Source organism: Herpailurus yagouaroundi, unplaced genomic scaffold (genome assembly GCF_014898765.1).
Source record: "Herpailurus yagouaroundi ecotype Mexico unplaced genomic scaffold, PumYag 181, whole genome shotgun sequence".
Taxonomy (NCBI): Eukaryota; Metazoa; Chordata; class Mammalia; order Carnivora; family Felidae; genus Herpailurus; species Herpailurus yagouaroundi.
Window position 1 is genome coordinate 32,444,550 of NW_024412412.1, and position 12,158 is coordinate 32,456,707.

Consider the following 12,158-nt stretch of genomic DNA (forward strand, 5'->3'; position numbering starts at 1 on the left):
AAAAAAAAAAAAAAAAAAAAAGAAAAGAAAATACAGCTGAGTTATCAATTCAGCTCCATTCCTGAGCACCCAGTGTTCTGGCTTTTTTAAATCTTAAAAAAAAAAAAAAAAAAAAGAAGAAAACGACCTTGGGAGTACCCATCCTCAAGCAGGGTCTAGTATGAGCCACACCCACAAAAGAGGTGGCCAACGCAGCCACCGGGGCGCATACCCAATCAACAGGTGACACAGCTGGTCAAAATCACAAAGGCTCAGAGGACACAAGAAATGACTAGTCTAGGGTAGTGAGCGCCGTGGACGACGGAGAACGTGAGGATGACAGCAGTGACCAGCACAAACCCAGAGCAGGGACGCTCAGTCAGCATGGGCTCTGTAATAGACACTATTCTGATGCATCACCTCATTTACACCTCAACCCTTACCAGAGTGTACATGCTGTTAGTGTAGATGAAAAAAAAGAGGGCCATCGGAGAGATTAGAACACTTGTCCAAAGGCACGTTTCTAGAATATGGAGAAAACGGGATTTGAAGGTTTCTTTAACTCCAAATTCCACGTGTTTTGAACCACACTTTTACACTGTAATTCCATTTGAGCAAAGGAGAATTCAGAGGGCAGGAGGGGTGTGCGGGGTAGGTGGGGGGGGGGGTAGGGAGTAACTACAGAGAGAGAATAAAAATGTTGGATGTGGGGGAGGTGCGTAGGGCAGTGCAATGACCAGCCTGGCTGGAGATATAACAGGTGTTCTTAGAGGCCCTCTATAGGGCATAAGGTATTTTTAATGGTAAAGTGGACTTTGAAATGTTTTTTCCTTCCTCCTTTAAATGGTGCTTTGAAGCTATAATTAGAGGCGATAGCACTTTTGGTGAAGTTCAGCAATTCAAACACTGGGCAAAATGCCATCGCTCTGTATATCCCCCGCCCCGCTGCACCTTCCATCTGCTCTGCTCTCGAGGGGCCGGGCTGGCCAGGAAAACACGGACATTTGACTCACATCAGACAAACAAATGTCAACAGTGGATGGTGTAAACTCCATTAAACCCCCCCCCCCGGGACCATTTGTGGCGGTGACCCCAGAGCTTCCCGGGACTCCTCGACTAGGCTGTCCATGCTGCAGAAGCCTGCTTCTCTCCCTCACTACATGATGCGTCAACTTTGAGGCTTTGTTTCTGTAATACTCACAGTTTTTCCAGAAGGACCTTGTACTGTTCATCTCCTCTGCCCCCTTCTACCTCTTGGTCCAGCTTTGTGATCAGCTCATTCTCAAACTGAAAGCAGAGTTAGAATTTCCCAGGAGAACGCCAGATACCCTTCGAAGAAGCCACAAAAGACGCCCCGCCAACCTTTCTAGATTTGACACAGCCCCTTTATTGAACTGTGAACACTTTCCAACATATTATAGGGAAGATCATAATTCATGTCATCCATTAATCAGGTACCAGAGTCCCATCAAAACTCCCTAGGCGAGTCTCATGTTACTTTGTCCTTTGCTTTACATTTGGAAAAAAAAAAAAAATCCCCCAATATTATCTTCCTGTTTTGACTAATCCTAATAATTCTAATTATCTATTTTATTTTTTTTCTTGGCTAAGTCTTGGCAATGTAATTTGCTTTTGCAGAACTTCACAGCTACAAGACCTCTTCGGTTCCAAAGCACTCTATAGATAAGGAAACTGAGGCATGGGAAAGACATGCAAATTGAGAGAGACCTCAAAACCAAAGAGGCCTCAGCATCTTTTCCCCAACCCACTGCATTATGTTCTCAGCTACACTGCAACCGGCAGGATTAAAACGCATGATTGCAGATTTTAATTACCCAGAGATAGTTAAACACATGCAGTGAGAAGGGTTTCTAGGCCACGTGGAGAAATACCTGATTCTCCCTCTAACTGCTTTACGGCGTGAAAAGTAAATAAAGGTTTTAAAGCAACTTCGATTTGTAGAATTCAGGCTACTGCTTCTCGGTGGAGAAAGAAACTAAGCAAGAGGCAACTATCTGCACATTAGTAAGATTCAAGTTCTGCCACTCCTTACCATATGGAAATTGCCGTTTCCGCTGAAGTTGAACTCACACTGCATCATGTCAAAGAAAATGGGGATGGTGGCTTTCCGGAGCTCTACTTCGGGGGTCAGTGTGACCTCCAGAATGGGACCCACCATGGAGGGGATAAATTTGATTTTGTGGGGACCTGAAATGAAAGTAAGCGGGGATATTAAAAAGTGATTTCAGTGGCAGTAAAGTGTTCCCACCTTCCTCTACGGAAGAAATGGAAAAGGTCATGTGGGTACACCAACTCAAATTCAGAAGTGAGTGACTAAACAACATCGTCTTCTGATAACATATGGACGTTATAATGAAAGACTGACAAGTCAACTTTCCCTTCTAGACGCACAGGCAAATAAATGTCAGGGTTATTGGGAGTTGAAATAGAAAAGAACCCATCGTGGGATGCTTATTACACGGGAGTTGTACGGTTCAAGGTCATACACTCACCCAGGTTATACCACATGTCCCGGATTCTAAAGCCGATTTCCTTTCTCATGTCCCCATATCTAGAAAGAAGATCATAAACAAGAGAAAGATCTGAGGTGGCAATGAAAATGACGAGGCCTGTGAAAACAGCCTGTGCCTCTCTAGGACCACCTTTAAGACAGGCTCAAGGCGAGGCCACAGTCAATACCGAAATGAGCCCCCAAAGAGAACGAGGCCACACGGAGAAGGCACGTAACTAGCAGGAGGGGGCCAAATGCAAATGCGGAAAAATAACTGAGAAATGAAACTGTCACACTTACTGAAGAGAGAAGGGTGAGGGATATTCTGGCTGCTGTCAAGCAGAGAAACAAAAGAAAATATAACAACCACTAGTGAAAAGAGAGAGGGATGGGGTATGATTTATACGGTAATGTGACTGATGTCTAACAAATATGCTGACTTTATACATTTTTATTTGAAAAACTCACATCCACACCAGTATGCTCTACAAAGGACTCACGTTGAGAAGCTCTAGATGGTCCCCAGAGGGGTGAAAGTTGGTCCTTGGGGGCAAAGAAGGCTTACTATTCTTATGGACAGAGTACAAATATACATATAGTACCTAATCAGATATGCAGCGTATCTGTGGTATTAATGTTTCATGGGGGGGGTGGGGAGTGGGATTAGAAAAATAATTTCTGAGAAGTTTCCTTACAGGAATCAATAACGAAAAAGATAAAAGAAAGAGAGAAACCATGGATCTATTCAGTGGTTCGTGGCCTGGGATGGATGAATCAAAATCCCCTGGGTATCTCTTACAGAAAACATAGGCCTGAGGCTACCCCACATCACACACGAAAGACGCTGGGGGCTTGGAAAAAACAGAAATAGGGTGGGCCAAGGGTAGATGTGGCCAACGTTCCCAGGGAACTCTAATATGGACCCATGGCCCATGCTGTGGCCACCATTCCCCATTTTATACCCATTGCATCAAACATTGTTTTCAAATTCCACCTTTGTAAATGCCTGCAGAAACCAGTATAAAAATCTTTAAAAACTTTTTGTTTAAAACAACAACAGCAACAAAACCAATTTCTCTTACGATTCCATTTTCACAAAAATACCCCATTTTATTATTTACATTGGGTAAGCGGATGTTAGTTAATGTCTGGCACATAATAAAGAATAAATGATAAGTATTCCCATTGTTTGTTAATACTGCTATTGATGCTAATTCTACTGAAAATAAGAGAAATCCTGAGGAAAAAAACAATTCGTGTTGGTATAACATTAATAAAAATGTTTTCCCAAGGTACATCTTTGCCCATATGCATATATATTTTACAGAGACTTCCCTTTGATCAAAACCCTTAGGCTATTAAGCCTAACTAGCCACTTTATTTATCAGACTTGGTGTCACCTAACTTCACTTTTGATTGTTTGACCAATATCAAATCCATCTTTGAAAGACGTTATGTCATTTAAGATAATCTAAAGAAGGAGATGCAGGTATTATCATCTTGAAACTCAATTCTTTCTCCATACCTGCTGCGGGGAAATCTACAAAACCTGATTTAGTCTTATCTTTAAGATTGAAATCTCAGTCTCTTAGCCAACAATCTCAGTGTTTTCGGGAGAACCCAGAGGTAGATAATTTGCCTAGAATCCCAGACATCCCAGCAAGGGATCAGAACTCAAATTTCGCAGCCTTTCAATGGTAAATTTCTCGCGTTGTATTAAACTACACAGCCTTGAGTTTCCAGGCTCCCTGTGAACTCTGAAACAGACCGGAAAGGAAAGCAATGAAAAGCTTCCTTAAATCTCTCATCACTCTTGCACATATGTCCCTGTTGAATCCCCAGCCAGGAATGTGGAGGGCCTTTTTAGGTGATGTGTTAGTTTTGGCTCCTCTGCTGAAGTGACTGAGAGGTAAAACAGTGGGGCCAGAGGACCTTGCTTTGTGATGCCTGAGTGGGAGGGGCGCTGTGCCTGCAATTTGGGTAAGCTGCCAGCAGGTGGGCAGCTGTTCCTGGAGACTGGAGTCCTGGCAAGCCTTGGTGCCTCTCCAAGTTCCAGTTAAAAAAAAAAAAAAAAAAAAAATGCAACGGTTGATGGGAAAATGAAGGGGGCCTTGAGAAAAGAGATGTGAATCAGAGGAAATTTAAAGCCTATAAAATAATTACATTAAGACCTATCTCACGGGGCACCTGGGTGGCTCAGTCAGTTAAGCATCCCACTTCAGCTCAGGTCATGATCTCGGGGTTCACGAGTTTGAGCCCCACATCAGGCTCTGTGTCTCCCTCTCTCCCTGCCCTTCCCCTGTCACACTTGATCTCTCTCTCTTTCTCTCTCAAAAATAAATAAAAACATTTTTGAAATTAAAAAAAAAATTAAAAAAAAAAACCTATCTCACTAATACCTTGCAGGGGTGGGGGGCCGGGGAGGGACTCTATCCAGTTAATTTCTGGGATACCCAAATTCTTGCTCTGAATACAAATGGAAGAGTCATCCTCCCAACCGTAAGCAAGTTTTAAGGGGACACTTACTTTTTGACAATTTTGTTGCGCTTGGCTTGAGAGAAGGTTTCAAGTTGAAGGGACTCGTGGGTGAGAAACGCTACCGCCAAATGGAAGTAATTGTTCCAGAGCTGCTCAAATTTAACGGTGTGGGTGAAAAGAAATGGAAAGTAACATTAATAAGGGTCAGGGTAAGATCGCGCCACATGGTAGAAATTCACTCGCAGAAACTAATGAGAAAAACAAAATAAAATCCACAAGGCTCCTTTTTCTTTCTCGGGTTTCATTTATTCAACCCTGAATAGTTTTGACACTTAATATTAATATTAAGCTTTTTAAAAAAAATCCAGACTATCCTATTGGTCTTTACTCCTGAGATAAAGGAAAACCGCTGCCAGTAAATGCACCTATTTATAGTAAGCAGTTTGGCAACGTGTATCAAGAGCCTTAAAATTCTGCCAAACTTCTCAAATAGTAAATACTTTAGGACTTTATCCTGGCAAAATAATGACGGGTATTTAAAAATATTTAAAGCAAGGAAGGCCCTCACTGTTTTATTTAAATAGCAGAAGATGGAAGCAATCTAAATGTTCCTAAGAAGAATCTGGTTAAATAAATCATGGCCCGGCCATGCCACGGACTGTATTCAGCCATTAAAAATACGGTGGAAGTGTTTAATATCATTGAAAAGACGAGAGAAAAATAATTACATTAACAGGTTGCCAAAGAACTGCATAGCTTGATTCCGTTTTGGTGTGTGTGTGTGTGTGTGTGTGTGTGTGTGTGTGTGTGTATATATATATATATATACATATATATATATGTATGTCTGTATATATATATGTCTGTATATATATGTATGTCTGTATATATGTATGTCTGTATATATATATATCTGTATATATATATGTATGTGTATATATACATCTATATATGTATACACACATACATATATATATATATACAGACATATATATATATACAGACATACATATATACAGACATACATATATATGTATATATATATACACATACATATATATATTATGTTTAGCAAATATATGTGTTCCATTTTGGCACAGATACACACACACACACACACACATCCACGTATGTGTAAGTGCACATATAACTTTCTCTTCTTATGAGTCTCCACTTTTAAAGTCTCACAGTTATAAACGAAGCCCCATGACACAGCAAAAGCGTATCACCAACAAAACGTTTGCTGGAACGAGAGCAGGGAACTTGTCTGGCCTCATCAGGGCCTAAAATGGCACCCTGTGCCGTCTAACATTTGTTGGACGAATGGATGAATGAATAAATGAATGAAGATGAAGCTCGCGGGCACCTGATTTGCCCTCACTTTGGATTTTCAAACAAGCACGTATAGAAACCTCTCCTTAGAAACCAAATCACTTGCAGGCAGACAAATATCTGTGTGCCTAGCTGCAAGCACGAGTGTGCATGTATTTGTGTTATGTTAACAACAGAAGGTAGGGCTGTTTGTCTTTCAATGTTCTTCTTTTTGCTTTGCTATGTTTTCTGCTGCTACTTTTTTTTTTCTTTTTAACCTGTATTACTTTTACGGAAAGAAGAAAAAAACTCGACTTGACTGTCTAAAGGACGGAGTGACAGGAATGTGCGCTTTAGGGAAAGGAGAGAAAAACAAGAAAACTGCATCTGGAAATGACAGGGGCGCCTGGGTGGCTCAGTCGGTGAAGCGCCCCACTTCAGCTCAGGTCATGATCTCACAGTTCAAGAGTTCGAGCCCCGTGTCGGGCTCTGTGCTGACCGCTCAGAGCCTGGAGCCTGCTTCAGATGCTATGTCTCTCTCTCTCTCTCTCTCTCTCTCTCTCTCTCTCTCTGCCCCGCCCCGACTTGTGTTCTGTCTCTCCCTCTTTCTCTCTCAAAAATAAATATTTTAAAAAGTAAAAAAAATGATTAGATCTTTAAAAAAAAACAGTAAGAAAATGATAAAATTTGAAGTGACGTTTTCCAAAATGCAGCAGTTCTCTTGCTGTGGTTGAGAATTTGAGGAATAATGATGTGAGTAGCCATGCTTACCTGAAGTTCAAAGCTTGTTTGATCCATGAAGAACTTTGTGAGAACCTCAGTAAACTGATTTATAGCACGAAGGAAAACCCTGAGGGAGAAAACACCAGATAAAGAAAGCACCTCTCTGTCTTTAAAACATTTCCCATCTATGTTAAAAACCAAAGCAAACCAAACTTGGGCTCTGCAGCATAAGACCTTTACATCTATTGAGGTCATCAGAAACCAACGACAGAGCAGTCTGGAGATGGCACTGTTCAGTTTCTAGAATGGTCTACGAGATCCACTGGGGGCTGCTCCACAATGTAGCCACTTAGGGGTAGAGCTGAGATGATTAACCAGGTCTCCTGAGCCTCAGACAGGGCTCTTGCACTCTACTGTGACACCTGTCTTTCCAAGTCTGGTGATACTGTGATGCGATTTTTTTTCTTTAATCTGTACATAGCTGGGAAGGGTTTTTCTAAGAGTTAACAGCTCTTAGAATGATTTACTTTATTTAGTTCTTTAAAAAAATTCTGAAATCTTAATATTTCTGAAATCTTATTATACATATGTATATAAATAAAATTCTGAAACTATGGAAAAAAATATATATATATGCAGTTTTTTTGCTTCCATTCCATTGTGGTCCAACAACTGGAAAGCACTGGCTTAAGGTCTGCCTTGAAAGAGAGGGTTTCTGGTCTTAAGAAGTTTGCCACTTGGTGGGGGTCACCTGAGACCTGTGAACAGGACCATGACCCAACAAAGAACACGGAAAATTCTGTGGAGGGGGTGGCAAAGAGTTACGGGGAAATCAAAAGGAAGAGGACGTGACATCCAGGTTGGAAAGGTTTCCTTTGGAGGTGGCATTTGAGAAGGACCTTGAGGAACGGGTGGCAGGTTGACAGCCAAAGGTCATTCGGAAGGCGCTGGAGGTGGAAGCAGCCGCCCAACGGAAAGCACAGCACGTGTCTGGGGACCAGAGAGAGGCCAGTTCGGTTGGAGCGCAGGTTGTGCTACTGAGGGAAATCGTGGAAGACAAGGCTAGAAAAGCAGAGCGGGCCAGGCCGCCGAGGCCCTGAATGTCATGATGATGAGGGTGGTGCAGAGCCACCAAGGGGCACCGGGGGAGAGCCGAGGATGACAGGAGTTGGGCAATGAGGGGACCACACCTGAGCAGAGAGCCGCAGGTGAGAAGTGAGCAAAGAATCGGCAATCCAGAAACAGGAGGCTTCTTGCTCTACGGAGCATGGATGGGCCGCAGAGATTTAATAGCACTCTATGGGAGGGCCCATACCTGGTCCAGAAAGCCAAGTAATTCAGAGTCAAATGACTCATGCCCTGCCCTGGGGCTGTCTTACCTGCTCTGTGTCATATTCATGACCATCCAGTCTTTGGCGTAGACATTCTTTCCAATCAGATCCTTGAACATGATAAAAGTTTCCATGAGGAAATCCTGCAGAGAACAAAGGAGCAGTTGTGGAAAAAGTGACTGGAGGGAGCTCCCCATCAGAACACAATGGCCCTAGCCCGAAATTACAGCCTACCTTTTTAATAAGGTTTTTAGGGATCTGACAAGGACAAAACGGTTGTCCACATTTTATAACTGATAAAACTGAGGCCTGTGAAAAGAGTGAAAGACTTAAAGCCGTAGAAACTAGGAAGTGGGAGAGCGGGGAAGAGAACTTGGGGTTTTGGGCCCCAACTTTAGATCCATAATGCCTTAGTCCTCTCCTGCCAAGCGTCGATGGAACAGATCTACCGCACTTAGAATGAATTTACCAACAATGGTGAGACTGCTGATAACTCTTGAGTCCAATCCTCCTTTATTATTATTAGAACAGAACAAAACCGCTATAAATAAAAAGCAAAGTCAGGATTCTTCCTATTCCAGGAATGTTCCCATGGGTAGCTTGGGGGGAAGGGTCCTAAAGGGCCCTTAAAAAGAGATGGCAGCCACGCCCTGCAATGATGGTAATAACTAATAACAAAAGAACACAGAGCACGATGTCTGAAAAAGAGCTCTTCTACTCAAAGGCGGGGGTGGGGGTGCTGGGAGCAAAACTCAGCTTAGGAATAGAACGACTCGAGCTAAAATTCAAAGCTAAAAAGTTTTGCAAGCTTTGTATTTATTAGTTGGTTAAATTTAGATATTTTCCACTCGGATTCCTGAGATGAGAATCGGGGCCAATTCCTCCGGCACCAACGGCACAGTTGTATCTTCTGAGTTACATCACGCAGCAGGAGGCTCACAGTGGTGGGGAAGCAGGCGGCCTGGGCTCCATTTGTAAGGATGTTCCTCCGGGACGGTGGGCAGGGTGGCTAACTTCCGGCCACACAGCACAGGAGGGGGAAGGGTTCTGGCTCTGAGGTCTGGGCTACCCTTGAACCTTCCTTTGGCTCAACGGAGAGTCAAACTTTTCTATCCTTGGTTCTCAAATCATAGACATATTTCCTGAGTTTTAAAATTCATCATACATTTGGGGCGCCTGGGTGGCTCGGTCGGTTGAGCGTCCGACTTCGGCTGAGGTTATGATCTCGAGGTCCGTGAGTTCGAGCCCCGCGTTGGGCTCTGTGCTGACGGCTCAGAGCCTGGAGCCTGTTTCAGATTCTGGGTCTCTCTCTCTCTCTGACCCTCCCCCGTTCATGCTCTGTCTCTCTGTGTCTCAAAAATAAATAAACGTTAAAAAAATTTTTTTTTTAAATAAAAAATAAAATAAAATTCATCATACATTAAAAAAAATTTTTTTAAGGTTTATTTATTTTGAGAGAGAGAGAGAGAGAGAGACAGAGTGTGAGTGGGTGAGGTGTGGAGACAGACAGAGAGGGAGACACAGAATCCGAAGCAGGCTCCAGGCTCTGAGCGGTCAGCACAGAGCCCGACGCGGGGCTCGAACTCATGAACTGTGAGATCATGACCTGAGCCGAAGTCGGACGCTCAACAGACTGAGCCACCCAGGTGCCCCTCTTCATCATACCCACAACGCATTAACTAGTCTATTAACTCTTTCTCTCAAATCAGTATGAATTCATGGTGTGTGAAGAAAGGATTAAGTTAAATGCCAGTCATCCACTTCTTATAAAACAAAAATTTTTTAGGGGTACTTGGGTGGCTCAGTCGGTTGAGTATTCAACTTCGGCTCAGGTCACGATCGCATAGTGTGTGAGTTTGAGCCCCACATTGGGCTTGCCGCTGTCGGCGCAGCTTTGGATCTTCTCTCCCCCACCCCGCCCCCCACCCTTGCCCACCTCTCTGTGCCTCTTCCCCACTTGTGCTCTTTCAAAAATAAATAAATCTTAAAAAAAATTTTTTTTATTTTAATTTTTCATTTCAGAGAGAGGGAGAGCGCACACAGGGGAGGTGGGGCAGAGGGAAGGAGGGCAAGAAGCAGGGGAAGGAAGGGAGGGAGAGAAAGAGAGACAGAGAGACAGAGACAGAGAATCTTAAGCAGGCTCCACACTCAGCGCGGAGCTGGATGTGGGGCTCGATCTTGTGACTGAAAGATCATTGGATGCTCAACCAATTGAGCCACCCAAGATGTCCCCAGTTATCCACTTCCGATGCTGATTCTACATTCAACTCTTGGTAATCTAAATTAATTGTAAACAGTGACAGTATAATATAATGAAGACAATTCATAGGTTATCCCAGATCTCACTTTATCTCCCATTTCCCAAAGTCTTCCAAGTGATTTCCTCAGAAGGTAGCAGGAGGAAGGGAAAGGAGTCCCTTGGACACCAAAAGGCTTAGCTGTCCCTTGCAGGCTTACCCCTGATGACCATAGTTTTCTCATGGGGATAAGAATCCTCTTTTAGTTAAACGACACATGGGGCGCCTGGGTGGCGCAGTCGGTTAAGCGTCTGACTTCAGCCAGGTCACGATCTCGCGGTCCGTGAGTTCGAGCCCCGCGTCGGGCTCTGGGCTGATGGCTCAGAGCCTGGAGCCTGTTTCCGATTCTGTGTCTCCCTCTCTCTCTGCCCCTCCCCCGTTCATGCTCTCTCTCTGTCCCAAAAATAAATAAACGTTAAAAAAAAAAAATTAAAAAAAAAAAAAAAAAGGACACAGAGGGAAGAGCTTACCATTGTTCTAGAAAACACAAGGCAAACCTGTTCTTTGGCCTACTTAATAGCACCAAATTGTCAAGAGCCTGAATTTACTAGAACTTCCCTTGTTCCACCTGCTTTCTGAGGGAAATTTTTAGCGTCACTAAACTATTTTTATGTCAACTTTATCTTACATGACAATAATAATAATAAAGTCATTATTATAGCTAGTCCTCATAGTCATTAGCTACCTGCCAAGTACAAAGCTAGGTAATTCCCAGGTGTGGACTCAATCAGTGCTCCTTTACATTAACCCTCGACATAGGTACTAGCTTTACAGATGAAGAAACCGAGCTTTAGTGACATTTAATAGCTGGCCCAAAATTTCATAGAAGGAAGTAAAATAGCCAGAATTCAAACCCAGATTTGGATGCTCTAAAGCCTGTGTTGTTTTTCATTTTTGTTTTTTTTCATGTTTGTTCATTTTTGAGAGATGGAGAGACCGAGTGGGAGCGGGAGAGGGGCAGAGAGAGAGAGAGAGGGAGACACAGAATCCGGGGCAGGCTCCGGGCTCTGAGCTGTCGGCACAGAGCCCGATGCGGGGCTCGAACTCACGAACCGTGGGATCGTGACCTGAGCCGAAGTCGGACACTTGACCGACTGAGCCACCCAGGTGCCCCTAATTCAGTGTACTTCTGATCTCATGTATTTCCCTGGAGTAAAGTCACTTTTCTAATCATGCTACTTCCCAGACTCAATATCCATGTTTGGCTATCTATTGCCAACTATCCAAACTCTGGAAACCTACCTGGCACTTAGACTCCAGGTCACCTGAGAAGTTTTGTTTCCCTTTCCTGTTACCATTAGACTGTGTAGAGAATTTATCACATGGTTCTGCAACTGTTCATATGTTGGGTTTTTAAATGACTAATGTCATTTCCCATTTTGGGGGTCATGAACTCCTTTGGTAATTCGATGAAAGCAGGGGACCTTCTCCCCAGAAAAATGCACATAAACACAGACTGTGCACTATGTTCAAACCCGTTCATAGACCTCAGCTCCTCAGGGCTGGATCACGATTACAGTTGTATCC

General features: G+C 43.4%; 1 protein-coding gene across 3 annotated transcripts in view; it reads right to left on the reverse strand.

Moving 5' to 3' along the window:
- DOCK5 (dedicator of cytokinesis 5) overlaps window positions 1–12,158 on the reverse strand; it is a 224,963-nt gene that overhangs the window by 49,651 nt on the left and 163,154 nt on the right. For all 3 annotated transcript variants that reach the window (XM_040490247.1, XM_040490248.1, XM_040490249.1), the window contains exons 29-34: window positions 8,383–8,477; window positions 7,052–7,130; window positions 5,018–5,118; window positions 2,493–2,551; window positions 2,033–2,187; window positions 1,181–1,266 (exon numbers count right to left, since the gene is read on the reverse strand). In XM_040490247.1, the coding sequence (XP_040346181.1) occupies window positions 1,181–1,266; window positions 2,033–2,187; window positions 2,493–2,551; window positions 5,018–5,118; window positions 7,052–7,130; window positions 8,383–8,477 (575 nt within the window). The remainder of the gene's footprint in view (window positions 1–1,180; window positions 1,267–2,032; window positions 2,188–2,492; window positions 2,552–5,017; window positions 5,119–7,051; window positions 7,131–8,382; window positions 8,478–12,158) is intronic.